The sequence below is a fragment of the Atractosteus spatula genome, chromosome 6 (assembly GCF_055471065.1).
Source record: "Atractosteus spatula isolate fAtrSpa1 chromosome 6, fAtrSpa1.hap1, whole genome shotgun sequence".
Classification (NCBI taxonomy): domain Eukaryota; kingdom Metazoa; phylum Chordata; class Actinopteri; order Semionotiformes; family Lepisosteidae; genus Atractosteus; species Atractosteus spatula.
In genome coordinates, this window is record NC_142711.1 from 51,775,200 (window position 1) to 51,798,215 (window position 23,016).

The 23,016-nt window shown below is 35.3% G+C and overlaps 1 protein-coding gene across 6 annotated transcripts in view; it reads left to right on the plus strand.

The window, feature by feature from the left end:
* LOC148833028 (disco-interacting protein 2 homolog C) overlaps positions 1–23,016 on the plus strand; it is a 224,110-nt gene that overhangs the window by 111,121 nt on the left and 89,973 nt on the right. For all 6 annotated transcript variants that reach the window (XM_088918309.1, XM_088918303.1, XM_088918305.1 and 3 more), the window contains exons 2-3: positions 7,038–7,109; positions 16,773–16,880. In XM_088918309.1, coding sequence (XP_088774435.1) covers positions 7,038–7,109; positions 16,773–16,880 — 180 coding nt within the window. The remainder of the gene's footprint in view (positions 1–7,037; positions 7,110–16,772; positions 16,881–23,016) is intronic.

Sequence of the window (23,016 nt, forward strand, 5' to 3'; positions counted from 1 at the left end):
CAGTTTTTAGCTGTAATAGAAAATGTAGTAAAATATTCCCTATGCTGATGTTTTTGCATAGCCTGTCTTGTATAAAAGAGGAATGTCATGCATATCTGCTTAGTACATACCATGCCTACACACATTAAAAAACAGTAAATAAAATAAAATTATCCCAGTTTTCTCAAAATTTAAACATTCAAGGGTGCAGATCTAGAATGAAAAAGTGTTATCTGGAAAAAAAAATGAACTGATTTTTCTGTTTAGCAAAGAGCTTTGAAAGTGATCCTGTAAATGAGTACAGAGGTAGATATTCTTCAGCAATTACAGTCCTGTGTCCTGTAATTTTGTGGTATTATTGCTGTTTTAATTGACTCTACAGTGCTTTTAGCCCCTGTTTGTGGTTATATAATAAAAGGAAAAAATGGTACTGTATATGAATTGCAGGGTTTGCAGTTCTGCAATATTTCTTTTTATGGCATACTAAAAAAACATTTTTAAAATTCTGAATATGTCTAAGGTTTTTTTCAAAACTTTGAATAACTTTATTTTCCAAACCTACTTTGAGTAATGCAACTTTAAGATTTGCAACTTTAAACGTTTAGTCTTGCATCTAGAAAATGTGACAATTTTTTCCATTTAGATACATAATAGCTCATAATTAAAAAAGAGCTTTAAATATAACGAAAAATAATTTGTTGCATTTTCACGGAAGTAATAATCTTTTTGCTAATATTTCTCAAGGGGATTTGGAAAATGTGGCATCTAAAATATGATCGTAGCAGACTTAGAGCCTGTAAGTTTAAAACCTTTGAGAATGCCATCTCAGTTTTACTGTGCTTTACTTTAGTTTTAATTCACATTGATTTACGTGACTTACGATTCCTTACCTCAAAGCCAAATTAGGTGACTGCAAGCCAGTATCTTTGGGAGACTGCAATTCACTTGAGAATAAAACCCCACAGGCTCCACTTTAAAGTGTTGGCTTTAGTAGTTACCACTTTTTTAATGGGCCACCAGGTCAGATGTTATATCAGGATAACATGGAACCACTCCCAGAATGGAAACATAGAGATTACAGTGCAGTGCTGTAGAATTATGGTCTTTCTAACATTCTATTAACCCTTTTACTTTTACTATTACAGTTTATGAACTGCTGCATTTGATACTTGAATTCTCTTACCTGTCTTACTTATCCTGTGAAGGAAATTTGTTTTCCATCCTAAAAATAACATAGTATTTCTAATAATCCATACACATTTAAATACTCATTCCTCATATGGGAGAATATACAGTACCACAACAAGCATCAGTAAAAGGTAATAGAATGTCCTAATGTACTGTTCTGGAAAGTATACTATATCAATTTACATCTTTGTTTTGCTACAGCATTTTACATCCTTATAAATATTCTTTACATTTTTCAGATTTCTTGACTTGTAATTCACTATGCTTTCTTAAGACATCAGCCGACATTTCATACAAGGTCCGGGGAAGAAAAAAAAGATGTTCATCCATCGCATAAGGACGTTTTAGCCAGATATTTCTCAAGGTGTCTGAGCGACATTTGACAGACAACATATTGAAGGACACCCCGTTGTGTTGAATGTAGATGTGGCACCTATGTGATCATAGTCGATTTAGAACTTTTTAAGTTTCAAAACTTGTCAGGATTTGAGCGCTGAAAAGAGAAATTATAGGCATGTTACTAAAACAGCTGCAGAAACATATGGTGACATATGATTCTTCATTTTCTAGAAGCTGACAACTCACTCTTTAAATGAGCTGTATCTGAAAGAAATATTGTACGTACAGTATATTGGTTTTATATATACTGAAAAGTAGAAACTCCACTTGGCAGCATTCATGGTGCCAAAGCAATGTCAAAAGTGATTTAATATTAGATCCTGTGGGCCCAAGCGCCCTTACATGTACATGGTGTCAGTTTCTAAAAGGCAGGCTAAATATCCTTTAGTGATCAGGGTGTTTGAAAACCATGTTCTTTTTAAAATAAGTCAGAGTGTTTGGTATTTTAATTTGCGGGCAGTGTCAGATTTAAATACTTGTTGACACAACACATTACAACACAATATTATCTTCTGTACATTTACTATACTCTACGATTACCATATAAGCCTGAAAGATGCAAAATGGGGAGGGACTGTGCTGCCAAAGTCCGAACATGGAAATGGTACATATTTTATTTTGCACATTTCTCATCACATTCTCTTAAAATAAACTCTGGGACCAAGTGTAAGAACTTCTCTGGTAAAGCTGATTGTGTTTAGTTTGAAGTAACCTGTGGTGGCAATAGAGATATTATATAAACATTCCTTTTGTGCTCAGAGCAGAGATTCCAGACACCGAGCTTTTCTTTATATAGGTTGAGCACAAAATGTTTAATCTTTTCATAGCACTGGCAGGTAGCCATGGTGGTTTAGCAGTTGATTATGTGTGAATTTTTATTCTTTATTAAAAGTATCCTAATGTTAAGGACATATGAAAGGTTATTTTGGCCTGTCTAACTTATTTGGATGCCAGTAGGTGATTAACCCAAGGTTCTTATCATGTTATTTCATTAAAAAAAACAGATTTTCAGATTCAACAATAAGGCTATATACAGTAGCTTGTTTGAAACTCCCACAACCCTGTATGATGGGGCCTGTGTAGTGTGCTGAAAAAGCCTCTGGTAACCATTCATAAATGGAAAGTTGTGCTTCAGTCTACCCTCCTGTGTAAGTGAGGACCAGCATTTCCAGTTTTCAAGAATGTGAAGAATGTCACAATAATTTCAGTCCTTGCTTAAAATTTCCCATATTTCTTAAATTACACTATTCTTAAGGTATTGTGCTAAACTATGGCAAATAAAGATGTCTGTTCACTGTGTACCCCAAAAAAATCAGTTATTTTTTCTTAACAGAACACAAGGTGGAAAAATGTAGTTTGCATGCAATACAGATTTTGAGCATTAATGTTCTTTTTCAGAAACAGTGCAGTGCCATTAGTGTCATAACATTTACACATGTTTTTTTTCCTTTTCATTTCTTCTGCTCTGTCATGCACAGTGTACTGCACTTCACTGTGTATTCAGACAAAGAACTGAAATAATGTACTAGTGAGCAATGCTTAATATATAAATAGAACTAATATACTGGCCTGCCAATATAATATTTTCAAAAGCCGTACTCATTAAAAAAGCAATCAGTCTTGTTTTACTAGTGCTTCCTCTGGTTAGGTGTGTTGCAGTGTTTATCAGGAAACTGAACCTCATTTCTATACTAGAAGAGAAACCGTTCTGGACGACAGTACTTATAGCCTTTCTGCATGTGTTGCCATACAACATGGTGAAGTCATTTGAGAGAGACGCAATAAGGTGGTTCTACAATGTTGCGGGGTACATTTTCCTGGCATGGTTTGGTTACACCCATTCCCTTAGAAAACATGGTGCTAATCAATACTTAATGGGAGAGAGATCATCTTGTCCTGTCTGTCAGGATGAAAATGTCACATCCACAGAGCACAAGTGGTTTGATGAGAATGACACTGACGTTATCCATATGTCATGGCCTTCTCAGTTACCGGATCTAAACCCAAGTGAGCATTTATGCGCTATTCTGGAATGACGTCTGAGATGACATTGTCCACAAGGCATGATTTGACCGACTTCTTCATAGAAGAAGGGGTCCCTCACATCCCTCCTGCAGAATTCTGGGTTCTGGTAGACTCTCTGCTTTGGGTCATACAGGCTATACTGACCTCATGTTTTAGCTCAACACTGTATTAAGTGACGGACATTGGTGTTTCCATTTTCTTGTCCACTATCTGTACCTATGAATTGCAGTAAAGCATGACATTTTCAGTCCTGCTCAAACATTATACTTTTTCATTATGTTCATGTCAAATAACATGATGCACTGTTAATATTTTTAGCAGTCTAAAACTCTGTTCACATTTTAGGTTGTATTGGTTTCTCAGCAGTACTCGGCCCTCTATCAGAACAGAAAAGGTGAACTCTAGAGGTCTAATTTAAGACTGTGCAGAAAGGGGTATTGGGAAATTTTGATGGGTTTTTTTGTACAAGGAAAATGCTGAAGGAATGACTGTACAGTGTCTCAGTGTAGGAGGGAAGACATGAATCATACTTAGTCTTTATAAAGAGCTTCATTTTATCCATATCCCAAATGTCAAGCAACACATATAGCACTGAGTTTAATCTCTACAATGCAGCCTTGAATTTAAAAATTCCAAGGAAACTAAAGAACCATCAGAAACAGATTTCTTAGAGAATAATTTGTGAATATTTATCTGTTAATTGCAATTTCTGGCCTTCATTGGCTCAAAAAGTTATTCTTTTTGTACATAAAAGACTCTGACTTTCATTCTGTGTAACAAAAATATACAAATGTGATTTTATTGTAATTAAATCGAAGAATTGCATCCATATATTAATACTTTTCTAAACATCATGATTATGATTCTTTTGATTTAAAATATTGTGGCAGAATGAAATGGGTATAATGTTTTGTTTACCTTAATTCATACATTTTATAAAAATTGATATGATGTCAGAGTATTTTATTCTTCTTACATTTTGGCTTAAAATACACCTTTTACTGTGAAGCCATTCCTGTTCCGAACAATCAGACATAAAAAAAGAATTCAGCTTTGCGCTTACTAGGAATTTCTTTTTTCCTCATCTGCAAGCATTTTCACAGGAAATGTAAGTTTGAAAATTACATTTTTGCTACGTACGAGGGTATCCTCCCAAATGTCTTGTGGCCATTTGTAAACCAGTGCCTTTGTGGTGCAGTGGTAAGCTGAGATCTGTATTCCGTGCTTGTCGCTATAGACATGTACAGCAGATTCCAATAGCAGCATTGCTTGACAGTTGTTCTGAATGTGTTTAAATATTCATATGTTTATGAATCCCTGTTGTGTTGGGACATATTCTGTCACGTCAGGGATAGAGAACTCCTGCTGTAAAGAATAATTAGCACCTTGTGGACTTGCCTCCCTTCTTCTGCCATCAAAAGCTCATTTTCTTTTTCTAGCGGCTGGGTTTAACATTGGCGGGGGGATTCGAAGAATCCAAAATGCCACTACACAGCCATGACAAAAGCTCTGAGGAGGACACAGACATGCCTGATAGCACTTGGGTTTAGCGTTAAAAATCTGTTTGACTTGTACGCGTCATTTGTTTTTGTATTTCATTTGTTAGTTTTCAGTGAGACTCCTTTTTGGCTTCCTGGGGAACTGGTGTAATTGTTGTTCAAAGAAACATTTGCACAGCCTTGAGTGATAGTATTTAATAAAACTCATTGCCTGGTACAGTACCTTTCTATAACAGCGTTGTTAGAAAAGCACTGAACGGCAGACAGCACACATCTGAGGAACTGTGTGTATAAGGACTGTCACTACTTCTACTTATATCATTTCTGTGGTAAAACCCACCTTTACATGGCAGGATTGCTACACTTAAGGAAAATCCTTTGAGTTCTACTAATATAACATTGATTGCCACCATGTCAATCTTGGTAATGTTTTTGTCTAGTCATATTCAGTCTCAAGTTAATAATAACAACAGTAGCTGCTGCTGCTAATAATAATAATAAAAATAATAAAGTATACCATAAACCATAAACAGAAGCACAGATTTCCAAATACGTAGACCATCTTTGAGGAAATAGTATGAACAAATCTATCACTTTGAATCTTCTATCCAAGTAAAAATATTGAGATAAAAACATGCAAAAAAACAAGTTGTGAACATAGCCCTTTTTTATAAAAACAAGACTGCTGGTAATATTTTCCATTTCTTTTTAGGAAGGCCTAACATAATTGGTTTTCTTGAGCATTCATACTTTTTGCAGTTTTCAGTCACTGTGTTGTGAAATGGTTATTCCATCACCAGATTGAAAGGGAAATAATGAAATATTTTTGTTAGTGCATCTGTTTTTATAGGATGCCTGCATCAGATCAGACTATGTATTGGACTTTTAGTAGTTATACTAAGACAAAGTTGTAAAATAGTTTATAATTGGTGTCGGTAATAATATATCAGAAATAATGCATGTGTACTATTTTTTATACTTGTTGATTTATCATTTGATATTGAAAATAATATTCCCTCTGTATTCGTTTTTTTGCTGTACAGTATATACAATAGTTTTCATTTTTTTGTTTGTGACCTTCTGTCAAAATAATCTCAATAAGGATTCTCATGAAAATTAAATTCTACAAACTACTGTGTACTACATGCAGGTTTTTCCAAATCTTACATTTTTCTGGACTAATTGTTTTTAGGTTTCTAAAAGCCTAGTAAATCTTACCATCATTCATTTTAAATGATTACCTGACAATTGTACCATTCCATGAACCCCCATTTTATTTTAAAGTTGTGTTCCTCTCATTATAACCCCATCCTTGTTTTGCTTTCCATTTTACTCCTAGTTTAGAATAAACACCTTTGATTAATGAAGGGAATTCCAAAGGCTCAGTCTTGCAGTTAGCTTTGAGCTCCCACTAATACTCTCTGACACTTCTCTCCTTAACTACTTCTCCTGAGTCAAAGTCATAAGTCTTAAGGCATTTTTTCCTATATTTGTCATTTGTAGAGAAATGTCTCTGTTGTGATGTTCTCTGTTTTTCTCCATCTGTCTTTCATTGAATTTCATCCCAATTTCTGACACAATGATGAAGCCTTGATAGGCAATGCCTTGTGTCAGCTGTTACTGACATGGCTTCATTATGTAAATCATAGCCAATGTGTTTAATTCAGGCTTTATTTTTTGTTACTGTATTTGGTGAGAAATAAAGTAAGAAAAAACTCCCTATCTCCCATTCTTTTTTCTTTCATCTTGCTGGAACAGTCTATCCATGTGTTGTTCTGAAATAAATAGCACGACAATTTACTTTTAACGTAACTCCAGTGTTTTATAATCTGTTGACCTGACAGATTTTAACACAGCGATCAATATTCAGTCAGTAATGGCACACAACCACTCTTCAGTTTGTCTGTTTGCTGACGCTCACTAATGGGGCTATCCTTTCTTTGGCAGGTGACATCACACAGAAAGGCTATGAAAAGAAGAGATCAAAATTAATTGGGGCCTACCTCCCACAGCCAGCAGGTAACGTAGAGAGAACTCCCATACTGGGTTTCCTATACTTGAAGGTCTAAAGTACTGTAATCTCTGCTACAGGGCTCCAATTTATGCAGTGTAACACAAGTGAGGCAACTCGATGAAACGTTTTCCAAACATCAGTGGATTGTTGTCTTGTACAACAGATGGCATTTTTGCCCCCACGACGTTATTTATGTATTTAAAAGACTGAGAGACGAGTGATGACAGCTCATTTTTGTACTATTCTCTAGCAAGCTTTAATAAAGCATTTGCTTGCAAGAAACAACACAGCAAGTGGGTATGCCATTATTTTTTTTACATATTCATTTTTCCATCTCATTACAGCAGCACAAACAATGCATTTCTGTTATTAGATTTAGTTCCCCAGTCTTTTGCTTGGTTTCTAATCCTTTTGTGCAGGTAATAAAAAATGCATTTAAGTGCCATTTTGAACTGACTGGTTTGCTGAAAGGGGCATTAAAGAGCGATCTGGTTTCAATTAATTTATTCTCCACCTAAGTGCTGTAGGATGTCAGGTCTCTGCATCGTGGGCTTAGGAACTGGGATGCCAAGCTGGGAATGAATGCGCTGAGGAAAGGTCAGGTGTCCACTGCCAGCACAGGGGGAAGCTTCCCTTCACTGTGAAGTTAAAGTCATGTCGACTATGAGGCAGAAAGGGAACGGCAGACTGCCTGCCAAAGGCATCTTTAGAATGAAGTTTGGAGTTCAGTTGTGCCAGGGTTTATAAAAAGGCAGGGAATTATTTTTTTAATATATAGTACACATGACAGCTGCTCTTCAGAGTTATTTGTATTGACAGTTGACCTGATTTCTTTTGTTTTCAAAAATACATTTTTGTGTTTGTTTTCAAATGCAGCACACTTTACAGTTATCCACATGAGATGGCTTTCTGATGATTGATTCCCGTTCTGTCCAAAGTGACAAACCAAGCTGAAACACTTTTGAAGAGCATCTACAGTATATTGCATGTAGTGGACCTACCTGAAATATTTACTTAGATTCACTTTACTAGTTAAATGACTGATTAAGGAGAATTATTGACTTTCCTGAGAGTTGTTATTAAGAACATATAAGAAAGGCTACTATTGGAAGCAGGCTATGTCACCCATCTAGATCATTTGGTTGCTACTAGCTAAACAGATCTGAGGTTTTCATTCAGCTATTTTCTTGAATGAAGCCAGGTATCAGGCATCATGCAATGGAAGTTACACTGTACCATCCAAACACTGCCTAGATCAGGCTGTTCCACCAAACAGAGCTGCTGGAGCAAGCAACAGCTTTGGAAGAGCAAGAACACCTTCAGAAAGGTTGAGAATATCTGCACATAGAATAGGGAAACGTTAGACTGATCTATAATGTACCATTGTAGAGTGTGCAATGTTGGTTGAGACTTGCATTTGTAATTGCTTCCATCAGCTAATGAGTTAATGGGTCTGAATAGTTACACAATCAATATATTTCATTTTATACTTTTTCGTTTTTGCTGACATTTAGTGTAACTTATCTTACCTTTAAAAGTATTCATTTTGAGCATTGTGTTTCCCCCTCCTTTTTAAATGCCTGGAATTATTTGTATTCACATAATATGTGACTTAAGAGATTTTAATGTACGTAATCGACATTTTAACAGTAGTTGTCTGCCGTAATTAATCTGCAGTGGGACTGACAGATCACAGGAAAATAAGAAAAGAAATAATGGACATGCTTGATGGAAGAAGGACTTTTATTGTAATTGTTAGTTCGTCCAAACGGGCATTGTAAAGCTGCTGATGTTTTTTAAGTTGAATTTACACAAAAATGTTTATTGGTTTTAATATGATAAGGTATTTCAGATAAGATGCAACCAATTGTTTCTTATGTAATGGTATAGTATGTATTTAGATGTTTTCTTTTTTCAATTTAGCAAACTCTCAAAATTAATGGAAACTATAGAAAAAGGAAAGACAGTATAATTTATTACTGTGGAGCTAATGTTGAATGTATGGTATTGTGATGTAATGTACAGTATCTACAATTTACCTTTGCACTTACAGTATCTTAGGTACTCCCACGTTTATTGCTGCATCAAAGTGCATCAACCCCCATAAAGAATACAAAAATATCAGATACCAGTATAAAAAAAGGAACTCTATTACAGATTAATTTCCCCATTCCAAAGTTTCAATCAGGAGCACAACTGTCAGCCTGTCACATTCTTCATCGCTGACTTCATCACAGTATTGGGAGTACTGGGAGTCTTAAATATCAAGCAAAACAAGCTTATAGAAAAATGAATATTTTGTGAGACAGAGGTAAAAATATTTACTTTCTTCTTAATGACAATAGTATTTTAAGAAACTGTTGCAACTTCCTAGATTCAGCTGAGAAAGAAGTGTTCCAGGATGACCAGGAGTGGTTAAGGTTCAAAAGAAGTCAAAGATTGGAAATATGTAAAGGTTATGGAATTTCTGACTCCACATGTACAGTAGAAGGCAGGAGGTGATTTAGAGAAGTGAGTGTTTTACATATGAAGTGGAGAATTCATATGGTTTCGTCTCCTATATATATATTTGTGTAGTCCTAATTTTAAATATTTTTATTATTGTTTAATTACCATTTTTATTTTAACCTAAATTGTATTTTAGCATTATTGTATTTTTCTTCTTAATCACCAAATTTATGATATTAGTCAGTGTTAGCTAACTATAGTTAGCTATTGCAGGAAAATGTTTTCAGACTACATCTAATAAATCCAGTAATGGATTGTTATAATGCGTTTTGGCCCTAATTCATATCATTTCATGTTGTGTTGCTAGGTAAGATTTCACTTTTATCTTTAAATATTCATTCTGTTCTGTTGTAGTTCAACCTGTTAAGGTGCTCATTCAGAGCACAGATCAAACTCTATAGTCATTAGTGTTTTGAGGTAGTGAGGCTTTTATTGTGACTAAGTATGTCTTGACACTGCATGTTCTGGGGGATTGTCATGGTGAACTAAAATGATTAACAGAGGACATTTCCTAATTCTTGTTGAAAGCAAAAAGAAATAATTATCTAGGACTAATTTTGGAAAGAAGAGCCTGAAAAAGAATCTTTTCCCCTTTGCTGGCATTTTAAAATTTCTTACAGCAGGGATATTCACTCCTGGTCCTGGAGGGTCATGGTCATCTGGGGTTTGGTACTGTAACTTGTTATCCTCATTGAATAAAGACCTGGAGGCAGTAGTAATATAGACCAATTATATGAATAGTTGACGCATTAGAGTCCATGGTATAATGAAAAACCTTCCAGGATGAAGAGCCTGTGGACTAGCTGTTCTGGTACAGATTCTTAAATCTTCATAGGTGTGTAACTGATTTTAATAGAGCAGCACTGCAGATTGACAGGAAAGAAAATAGACTAATACCAATTATATATTATAATTATATTGTTTCATTAATTATGACTATTGAAAAGAACTAGAAGGTGGAGGCTTTGAAGGGAACTTCAGTCCCAATTTCTCAGAACGGTTATTAAATCGCGGAAACAAAACAACTTAATTGACAGTATAGAAAACAATTACAAATTTTGAATTAAGCACAAAATGCTGAACTTTGTGAAAGTGCTGTAAGTCGCCATGTTGTCGCAAAACACTGGTCTTGCCACGGTTGAGAGCGAGAGTTTGCGAGAATTGTGACGTGATGTGGCCCTTCCTGCTTGTGTACGAGCTAACAGAAACAAGTTGAACAGCAGATATTTAATCACAGAAATATTTCCATTGTGATCTGCACGCACAGTTAACAAGTAAGTTCCATTTATTGGCAAAACCGTTTCGGAGTTGAGAGCAATATTTCTATTGGATTAAAAGAGATGTATTCACAAGCCTGCTTGTTTACAATGTAATAGGGCTGCTTCACCTCGCCGGAGGTTTTGTTGCCTCGTCCTGAATGACAGAATATGGCGCTTCACATACAGTGTACCTGGAAGTCTGGTCTATTTTGTGATATGAATTGGAAGTTTTACACGTTTACTGTGTACATTTTCCTTTTATTGTGGTTTGAAATGCCCTCATCAATGCTGAGTCTTTCTAACCCCAAAATATAAAATAGTGTTGCAGTTCTGCTTTAATAAAGAGGTTTCGAACCTATTTCCTGCAGGGTCTAGTATTAGATTTTAGTCCAATCTAAGTATTAAACCAAAATAATTAAACAAGTAAATCAAAATATTAATTTCCTCAAATCTACAGTTACTCTTAAAACGCCTTGGAGCTATTTTGTATTCTTATAAATATGCAGTTAATTAAGTAATTAGTCCAAGCAAGTAGGTTGGAACAAAGAACAGAACACACTAAACCCCAAAGGAATAGAGTTTGAGACAACTGCTTTAATTGATCAGTGTGTCACAATTAGCTGAAAACTGGGTATCTGAGGAAATGACTTATCATGTGGAATGAAACAGTCAGTTTAAAGAATAGCAATATTTACACTTGATACCATCCAGCGACTCTCATATTATTAGCTTTTCATTTTGTCCCAACACAAAATTATTGATTTTCATTAAGAATGGTCTGAATTGGTTGTTAAAAAATAAAAGTATTTCCTTGAAACACTTAAGTGGAAAATGTATTTTTGTTAGATTAAATGGTATGACCAAGGCTATAATATAATAAGAGTGGAGTTAAGCAACTTTCTTGAGGCACCTAAGTGTTTAAAAGACAAGATTGGACTTCCATAGTGCTGTTTAAAACACCGTGGTCTCTGATAAACATTGAAACCTACGTGTATTAAACTTGCTAAGTTGGTATTGTTTAACCATAACCTCAAAGTTTATGGGGATATGTTATTAGTTTCATGTAAACTTTCCTGTCACTAATTAATTGCTTGTTGGAAACTGTCTGAGCTTTTGCGTAGGTACAAACTTGCAAGCAATCATCTTACAGGAAACTGAAAAATGCCCAGCTTCTGAGATTTATTTAATTTCCCTTACAGTATTTAAGCAGTGTTCTTAAAATAACTTCACCCCTTGAGTATCTGGCCATGCTTCATTAATTAAAGGGTTTCCTTTGCATGCTAATAAGTAATTTTAGTTTGGTAACCTCTCTTTCTGTCATTATTCAAGGGCATTTGTGCTGCGTAGTAGACTGTATTCAGCATCATGCTCGCAGTGTTGCTTTTTAGAAAATGGTTCCCAGTCTTCCGTTGTTTAGTCTTCCTACTTCTAAACAGGTTTATCTACCTTCTGTATCGTCTGTTCCCTCTGGATTCCCAGAAGGCTGCTTTATGAAAATGAAGGCATATGAAATGTCTTGCATTCTCATAGTAATAGTAACCACTTCTTTGCTGTGTCACCTGTAACAGACCTTAAGATATTTATTAGGCCAAGGTGATCTACTGCTGTGCTTTTGTCTGCCCCTTTTCTGTGCTAGGCATTGAAGATAGCCAACTGTATTGTAATCCTGGATTATGAGGCACCATGTCACTTAAAGAAAAAACAATTCTTGTCTTTTTTTCCATTCCTTGCAATAGAAGATGACACTGACCAGCTGTACCCTGGCACCCTGGCAGAGAGTCACAACTGAATAAAGTCCAGTTTTACTTAATAACAGTAGTAACTGTGATAGAGTGTGTTTGTGGTTATAATTTGTTCCAAGTATTCAGAATCCTTAAAGGTACTGTTGAAGTCAACTCAGTCACAAAATCAGAGGACATAAGTGGAAACTACATGGGACCTTGTTTTTAAAATGAGAACAGGAAGTACTTTTTAGTACAAATGGTTGTGGGATTATGGAACAAGATCATATTGTTGTAGCTATTATTCAGTCTTTTTTGCTGAAACAGTTGGATGAGATCCTTGAATCAATTAGCTAGCTATCAGATTCAGCAGGTTTATACAGTAAGCTTCCTTAAGTTCTTATCAGCTGTTACACAGTATGTGAAGTATACTATATTATTGTTGCATTATACAGTAGTTTTGAATGTGTTATATTATTTTGAATAAATATAATTTTAAAATAATCAGAAATGCTCATATAAACCACATTATTATGGTATTGGTCTTGTAGCTTTTTCATAATTCATTGCCACATACTAAGAAATGAATAAGTAGAGAGAGCCTGAAATCAGGTCTCTTGAATTACTAATTAAAAATCAATAAGAAATGTATCACTAGGCAAACTGTGTGCTGCATGCATACAAATACTGTATTCCAGGTCTAGAAGAAGTGTTTGCCATTGTACAGTATATAGGTTTTGCATCACTGTCTGCAAGCTTCCTACATTTTAATAAGATCATAGAATAAGGTCTTAGAATATTATTTTGGTTAAGTAAAAAATAAACAAAAATCACTGTGTTTTCAGGAATTTCAACAGAAAAGTCTTCCTTCCTTATTTTAAGTCTGTGCTGCCAACATGTTGTTTCTTTTATACCATAATAAGGACAAATTGAAATTGGCTTAGCTGGCTTCTGCATCAGCTAAGGTCATTCAGTATTGCCGGTAAATTATGTGCACGTGTTGTTTTTTTGCCACTGGCTATGACACTAACTTTGTATTTTTATTTTTGCCTCAGGGCACTTCAGGGTATCTGTATTTAGCTTCTCCCCTCTGCTGTTCGGATCTCTTTCATGATAATGATTTTCTTAAATAACAAAATAAAATATACACTATTTGACTGTAGATGAAAATCATCATTTTCTATTTTGTATTTGACGCATTTCAAATTATAATTTCTTTCTTGCGCCATTATATAATTTAAATTTCAGAACACTATAATTCCATATATACAGTATATTAACAGTAGTGCCCGTACATTTTATGCATATCTACCAGTTCTCAGTACACCTCTGGCAGATTCAATAACAGCTTCTTCCGTTTACCCTAGTAGCATATTCCCACATCTTGGGCAGATGTACTGCATGTTTCTCTCTCTCTGTACACTCCTTTGTGGTTTCTCTCCTTTGACCCCACTGTGAAACAAAGCTTTTGTCAAAGCTTGCAACTGCTTTCACATTTGATTTAATTCCAGATTTGAAAATAATATAGCAGTATTTTTTACATTAGCAGCTTAAAAATACAGAGTAGAAGATAGAGGATCTGGATGGAGCTGCTAGAAGAAAGGAGTAATTCAAGTAAATGAATTATGTAATGAGATTTCCAAATCACTGTTGACACTATTATTGTCTTTACTGGGGAGATGTACTGTGAGAGGGATTAAGAGGTGAGAAAGTTCTAAACAACACTACAAAAACACTTTTGTGAGATAGAAATTCACAGTGTGCACTTGGGTTTAATAAAAAAAATTATGAAAATACAAGAAAATTCTCTGAAGCATAACTCACTATAAATATCTGTAGGTACTGTATAGTGTATATACTGCAGTATCATTCACAGTTGTTTTTGATGAAATTATATTGCACGGCCACTCACAGAAGGAGAAATCGATAGCCAAAAAACAAACTTTTTCCCCGATTGTTTGAATTTTCCAGGCTTGTATTCAATTCAGTTCTGTTTTGACAGAAAATCTTTAAAATATGTTTTAAACTGTATTTAGTGAGGAAAAGGCATTTGCAGATTTTAATATATGTAACTTCAATATACCCAAGTGCAATTACTGACATACAATGCTTCCTCTGTCTTTACTTAGATGGAATAAACTTTGGCTGAACTGCACTGGCTTTCTCACAAATTCTGTTAGCATTTGTCAGAAATCAAACGGCTGAGGCATACAACATACACAGCAGTAGCATTCTGGAAGACTATCATAAGATCAAGGTAAATTTTCATATCAATTTATAAAAGATACAGTAAAGCATATTTTTTACAATTAATTTGTTCTGTGTAACTTTCATACCCTGGTAATTTTTTAAACTTCTACAGTCCTGCTTTCTTTATAGAAGTGGAATGTGAAAGGATGGTGACATTCTGTGTCTTGCATTGTCTTGTACAATGTTTCACTTTTTTAAAGCTAAAGAGTTACACATCTAAAGTACAGCTACAGGTACATATTTCACCCAAAACATTCTGTTGAAGTAAACACATGGTTTTTCTAGTCCTACAACCAGCTCAGAGTAGTCCCCTTTTCTGATCTGCATTGAAGGATTCAGGATTTTCTTTTCCAAAGTGTTAATTAAATTAATGCAAGATGCTTAGAGTGTCACACAGGAAGCAAGAGAAAAAAATTTAGTACTTTGTGTAGTGCCCACATCGTGGTTGTTTGATTATTTTTTCAGAGCCTACAGAGAGTGCAGAGTGATTTCTGGGTTGCTGTTCTCGGTCAAGAATTGACCATTTTTAGATAGTAGAATAGCTCTTAAAGGACGATGTTGAGCACCTTTCAGTATGTCCGTAACACAAGAGGGTAAAAGCCCCTTCCAGCTTTTATTTTCCCGTTATTGTTTGCATAATGTGTTACACAGTGCTTGTGATATTAAAAAAGAAGCATTCAGCAAGTCTCATTGTGTACCCAAGAGTATCAGCGTTGGAACTTAATACATGTCCATTAAAATTCGTGGCCTGATGGGAGGTGCAAGGCCCCGCCGTCCCTGTGACACACAAATTGCTGTGGCGGAACAGAAGGATAATAGCAATAATGGTTAATGACTCGATAAAAGCAGCTTAGCCAGGAATAATGCTTGTTTGTGGGTGATGCGAAGCATGACACTGAAAAGCCTTGTTCGCGCTATTAAGTGGTGTGGGGTGTAGGCTTCAGAATTTGGGAACAGTGGAGGCAAGCAGACATTAAAAGTGCAAGTATAATGAGGCAAAACTACCACTGGGTGCCTTGAAAGAAACATGCAAGCAGGAATAAGAGCTATAAAAATGGTATTGATTCGAAGCAGCTGTTTTCAAGAGGTCTCAGTTTGTGCGTACTTCTTTCCAGCTGTTCTGTTTTTCAGGCCTGTTTTTTTTTATCTTCAGAAAGAACCTCATCTATTCTTGCATCTGACTGGTTACATTCCTCTGAATCTAGTTTTGCTGTAATACGGTGTTTGATCTTGAGGCCACTAAGTAGCAGGCAGTAAATTACCTTTCTTTTAGCTTTCTTGTTGGTGGTAATGTGACAAATTACAGTAAAAGGGAGGTTCATATCATGCACCAGGCTTACTGAAACAGAACATTTGTGCTCCATTTCTAAAGTTTGTCTTGTATTTGTATTGTTAAACATTCCTAATGATACCCTGATCTAATGTTCTTCCTTCATAAAGTGTGCATTTCCAAATGGACGTTTAACTGAATAGTTTTAGATTCAGCACACATTACTATATTTTAAGTGCACCTAAAGAAACTTAATGTATAGAATTTTACATTGAATGATCTGTTTTCATTCACATTTCATTTGCAACACCAGTTTCTGAAGCATTGTATTTTATCTCATATTTAAGTTTAAGAGCTTTCAAAGCTGTTTTCATTTTACAGACTATTATTTTGAAATACATTGTAGGTGGCGCTTTTACATTAACCAAGTATGCGCTGTTTATCTTAAGTAAAGCCCTTGTTTAAATGAAGCACTTTACAACTAGAGCAATGAATGGGCTTTTGTCATGCAAAGTAATGTGTGATGCCAGACTACAGGGGGAAGAATTCCATCTGGCAGTCTAGTCATTGATCTGTAGAAAATCTTGATCTGAATTACAATTGGATTAGCTCTTTGAGATTAAAAGATCATTAATGCTGAGGGTATCCTTTTTTTTCCAGGAGTGGAGCCATCAATGCCCCAAGAACGCAGAACTCCAGTCACCCCCTCTTCGTCCCGATTCCATCGGCGTCGGTCATCTGGCTCCCGGGATGAACGGTACAGATCAGGTATGTGAGGAACATACTTTTCCTTTTCCGAAGGCACAATGCATCTCTGTTCTGAAGGTCATGGTTAAGGAGCCTCATTCTTTCCATTTTCATTTCCTGTGATGAAGCCTGAGTTGAGGAGAAGTGTCTCGTTTCCAAACATGAACGGGCCTTCTGCCAATCAGAACTTTCTACTGGTTTCGACTCCTGCTGCTGATCTCTTAATGACTTGATTTGGACAGGGTACTGTACAACCTGGTGGACTGTGGCTGGCTGGGGTTGCAATGCCCTGAATCTTTTGAGCTATAAAATTGTTTAGCTTATGTCTTTGCATAAAATGTATAGGAAGTACTGAAACAGAAATTTACATGGTCAAAACATATGCAGTAAAGTAGAACAGAAGAAATGGGTATCAAAATGAACTCTTTAAACACTTGCAGAACTGCAACAATTTTTTGTCATAATAAAGAACAGGCATTAAACAGACATACTGTATGTACCCGTAAATGTTTTATGCTGAGTATAAACTTCATTAGTTGGAACACAAAGTACAGTAAGTTCTTAATGACACTATGAAGCTGTTAATGAGCAGGTAGCAGGGAAATGCTTTGTTAACCTGAATCTTAATTTTAAGACTAATACATTCAATAATTTTGAGAAGTTGGAATCTGTACATCGGGGAGCTTTATACAAAACCTAGAGCAATTTTTAAAGAGGACTTGACTCCACACCTGGTGATTCTACCTGCAACATATCATTGTTTGCAACATATCACAATTCCCTTAATAAGTGAGAGATATTAGCATATCTGGATTTTTGTTTCTTGACTTTCACCATTCATCAGTTTTAATCCTGCCATATCCACTTTCGCACTGATGAGGTGATTTTGTGCTCCCGCAACATTCAGACTCATTTGACACTATCAGAGTCAACCTGTGATTAATACAGATTGTTTTTTGTATTCATAAAGTAATATGTTTCTGTGTGTTCTATATATATATAGTGTCAATGTGTATTTCACTTGTTCAGCTTGCTGGCACAGTAGTGGCATTACCCAGGCCTGTGTTCTCCTCTTCAGTGGTGGGTAAAGTGGGGGCAAGCTGGTATACATATACATGGAAATAATTGTTAATATCTAATTCCGTGCTATATTATAGTTATTAAATCATTATTAAAAAAGAATGCATTTAAGAACATTCTTTTTTCTGAGAGTTTTTGCTGATGATTAGCCACCAAATTGCTTCTTTGACCTTGACATTCATAGCACTCCTTTCAACACATTTTAGTTAATGCCATTCATACTGTACACATAATGTAAGGTAGATTTAAAAAAATGTTGTTTGATGTGTTGGTAGTAGCTATATATTTGATTTAAACATTGAAACACAAGTTAATAACTTCCAAAGATTTTTTTTTTCATTTAGGCCCAAAATATTGTCTTGAAGTATCCTCCATGTGGCTGTACTGCTATCTCCATTAATCCCAGGTCTTCATACCTTGAATCCTTGTACGCAAGGCTAAAAGACACAATGCTGAAAAGGGCATGGGAAAACTGCATTTTTAGGAAATGCTGACATATTGTTTTGCCTGATGTGTATTTCATTTCTAATCTAATTCTAAGTTTATGTGACTTTTATGTTTTGCTTGTATATTTTGCACTTTTATGGGAGAAGCCAAAGACAAATGACCACAGTAGTGGACAATAAAATATCCGTCTAAGGATCTGCAGGACTGAGTGCTTTGTTGTCTAAGGCTGTTGTTACCTGTTGCTTATTATCCAGTCCAAGTCTCTGCTCCACCAGGAGAACTCTGCTGAATGATCAGTAAATAACATTCTCTAAAAAGTAACGTTCCCAGTCAGCTTTGATATCTTTACCACCTGTTGCAATTAGGAATGCATTGTTCAATTCCCTTTGTAGTCGAGTACAGGAAGGCTTCTAAGTAAAAAGAAAAACAGTCTTTAATAGAATGAAAAAGTGCTGAATAAAACAAAGGATTTAAAGAGTTTGTTTTATGGGGTGAATGTTCTATTATATTGTTATTAAATCACCCTGCAATTGAAGCTTCAATTTATTTTGACAGCCCTGAAATGAAGTGTTGATCCATTCAATCTCTTTACAGCTAGTGTTTCAAGCACACCTTTTATTTCCTGTAAACAGGACAAAAGGCTGCCTTTGATCATTACATAATCTATCTTATACAGCTAAGTGTAGCTGCTCACACAGCCAGTGTGCAGGATGGTGCCTTTTGTTGTGTTTAAAATCCAGAGACCAGGAGTGCTCAGTCATAGTAATGAACATGTGTAGTTCGTGCCCTAGGCTGTAGTTAACCGTTGTATTCAGGGCAGCACAGTGTGTACAGCACCAGGCTTGTTAACAAATTGCCTGTGAGGAAATTTGATTTGTTGTCTCGGCAACATATTCCACATTGGTGATACATAATTTGCGGTAGGGAAAGTGTGTAGAATTTTAGTTTTCATCCATGTGACTCAGCATGACTGAGAGATTCACTGTATTTAAAAAATGCATTACTTAATACCGCAGATAGCAGCAGTACAAGATGATGAGGAGCATAATCTCACTTTTGCATTATAAACAGTGTAGCTTGGTCCACTTATGTTTTTAATGTTAATTTAAAAAATGGTGGAAAATATTTGTGCAAATGCACACATCAAATGTGCAGTTGCCCTTGGTTTAGTTTCCATGAAGCACTCACCTGATTTAGTCTATATCATATTCCCTAGAACATAATAATAGGTCACTTTGCAGCCACATTTATCTGCAATGAATTGCAGGAGCCAAGAGGTGATCTGGTCACCTTGGGACAATATGATGTCTAATAAGAAGAACTGTTTTTATATGCAATCCAACTGCAGTTATCTATCCAAAGATATCTCAAAATATTTTGATAGCTCAAAAGTACAGATTCAAGAACTGCCCCCTTGCACATTTTAAAATGATTTAATGGGTTGCATCTTTTTTGGCTACACTACGAAAGAGGAGTGCATAACCCTCTTGTCTGGGTTTTCCAGATTTTATGAGTCATCTGCTAAAGACTAAAAGAAAAGTAGTTAAAATTATCAACTCAGTAAGTAGTTAAAGGAATTGGGAAGTGTTATACCATGGGAAACCAAAGATTGAGGCGGAAAGATTTTGCAGACGTCTGCTCTTTATTGTGCATCTTAATGAACTGACTGAAAGTGGCAAACACCTGCCAAGACACCTTGGTGCCGTAGCGCATTAACCAAAACATAAGCACAACAACGTTGTAAAAACACACACGGGCGCTATGTGCCAACATAACGGTAAGAACTCAGGCCAAAACACAAGCAAAACCTGAGGGAGTGGATTGTTGTTTTGTCGCAGGTAATTTGTCATCTGTGCTTTGCAAATTTGCTCACTTTACTCTTCCCACACGTTAGAGGAACCGTGTAAACACAGATTCAGCTCTTGCCAGTGCCTGCTTTATTCTTGATGCCATGTATCATGATTACTGAATTTGATCAATTCTAGTCTGATAATTATCAAATAAACTGCTTGCAACTTTAAGTATTTTCATCTCCCTGAGGTGTAGCTTAGTAATTTTCTGTAGTTTGCATGCAAATCAACTACTGTATATACAGTACTGTACAGTACATTGAACTGGGGGGCTCTGGTTTCTCCAAATTTGCCTGCTGGAGTAGAATCCCAAGTCTCTGTGCTTTCAACTGTCCCGTTTTTGTTCATTTGGGTTTTAGAACTTCAGACTACTGAGCTACATAGAAGATCTACTCTGACTTCAAAATGTCAATCATGTATTTTATATTTGAATACTCAGTTCCTTGATGTCTAACATCTAGGATATTTATTGTATTCTGTTAGGTTAGTTTGGTTTATCCATAAAAAAGGCTTAGAAGCACACAGTTAAGTGAAATAGTCACTCAATTCTAAAATAATAAGGAATATACACTTACAGCAAATGTTCTCTTCCCTAATAATCACTTAATAACCTACAATTCACAGGATCTACAATCTACAGTCTCCATCTTATCATGGGTTACAAAAAACAACTAAGTCATCCTAATTTCTATTTCAATGTCTGATCAGAAAATAGTTTTTAGGTTAAGTATGGATTCATTAGGTTAATATTCAAGCAGATCTTCTTTATTTGATGGGTTATTTGAAAATAAAAATGAAATGGTGAAGGACTTTGTAGTTTCTGATTTGCTACAGTATGTCGCTCTCATCTAAAGTCAGTTCCAAATTTTTGCTGCTGTTTTCAGAGGCATTGTGATGATCAGATCATTGCACTGAAATAAGAAAAGATCTATTTTCGAGACATACTGTATGTTCACCTTGCAGAAAGATTAAGGACTGAAGTTTGAGGTGTGTAAATAAAGGACTTGCTATTGTTCATCCATATTATTTATTTACTTATTTTGAACTTGCTGTCCATGACATACTGTATGAGAGAAAAAAATAAGACTTATTATTTTATCCCACACATAAAGAAGGTTTTATAGCCCTAAGTTTCAGCATGGAATTAACTGGTATTTTTTCCTTCTCATGTTTTACCCGGTATAGGCCTTAGTATAACTAGCCAAATATAGACAAAGACACTCCTTAGTTGTCCTTTTCTTTTTTATGTGAAAAACTATATCTTTTTGGAATCAGGTTTTGGCCAGCAGTAAAAAAGAAAACACTTTTTTTCAGTCTAGACTTGTTTTGGTTATATGCATTTGAACTCTGGTGTTTTAAAACCATTTTTGGACATTTAAACACGTCATTTGGGGTTACTGCAAAACATGATACAAAAGGAAATGTTTAGTATATTAATTCATTTTCCAGTGCAATTTCATTATAAGAAAACTTACTTTCACGTATATTTGAAATATGGAAGGCACACCCAAAGAAGGCTCCACAGGTGAAACGTTGTGATTCTTTTCTTCTCCTTTCAGCATGGAATAAACCTTTACTTGCTCCTTTGTAGCCTGTGCAGTGCTGATGCAGCTAACTACTTGAACTATTTGACAATATGATTCTTTTTATATTGATGAAGATTTAATCTGAAAATTTGATTGATAAGCAAGCATAATAAAACTTGTCTTTTTTAGTTTATTCCTGACACAGAATATTGAATGTGTGACAGGTGACAGATGAATGGTGACAGACCTCTTTCAATATTCATTAAAATAAAATAAAATAATCATACTATGGAATAATTAAGTTGTATCCCTGAACATTATGTAAAGTTGTATTTTTTAGACACTTAGTTTCAGTCTCAGATACTGCAGCTTTTTGCCATTAGTCTTCTGACTCTCTGCTTCCTGCAGTAATTGCATTTGTTATGAAAAATGAACAACTGGATTTTTCTCCTTCATTTCCAAACGTTTTAGTCTAATACAGTAGCTTCAGAATCAGCTTCAGGCAGAAGATAGATTTAACTAGTTATAAGATAAAACCATTTTATAATTTGTTTTTCCGAAAAACTCTGTCTCTTGCAGTTTTAACTTGCATATCTATGTTTTATGAAGATGTACAGTTTAGCCTATACCGTGTAATATCCTGAAGCTCAAATTAATATAATGTTATTATTAGACATGTGTTAGACTTTATGTATAGCTTGGTCATTTTATCCTTTTATTTTGAATCATTCTAGTGAAGATGAAGATGAACATGATAAAATCCAAAACTTCATAAACATATGAAATTCGCATACAACTGAATCGCAGTTTGTTTTGACTACTACTTTCCTGAATTCGTTGATTGTAGCAAAAGGCACATACAGGTACAGTGTCCTAAAAAATTACTAGAACAGCAAAGGAAAAACAGCCAGTTTTGCCTTACAGTAAAGCAATTTTTATTAATGATTCTGATTTTAATTTGAATGAAGAGTGCAATAGGAGAAGCATAGTGGCACAGTAATTGCTGCCTGAATTGTGATCCAGAAGTGTTCATTTAATTGTATATTCGCACCATAAAGCACAAGCTCCACTTCAGTTTTGCCATAATTATGTGGTTCTGATGTAGCAATACAAAAAGCAAATAGAATGTTAGGGTTTAAAAGTTAAAAGTGTAGATTAAAAATCAAGGGATGTTATGTTAAAATTGTATATCCGTCAGTTTGTGTTTAAAACATTGTGTACAGTTCATATCACCACAGTAAAGGCATTGACAAA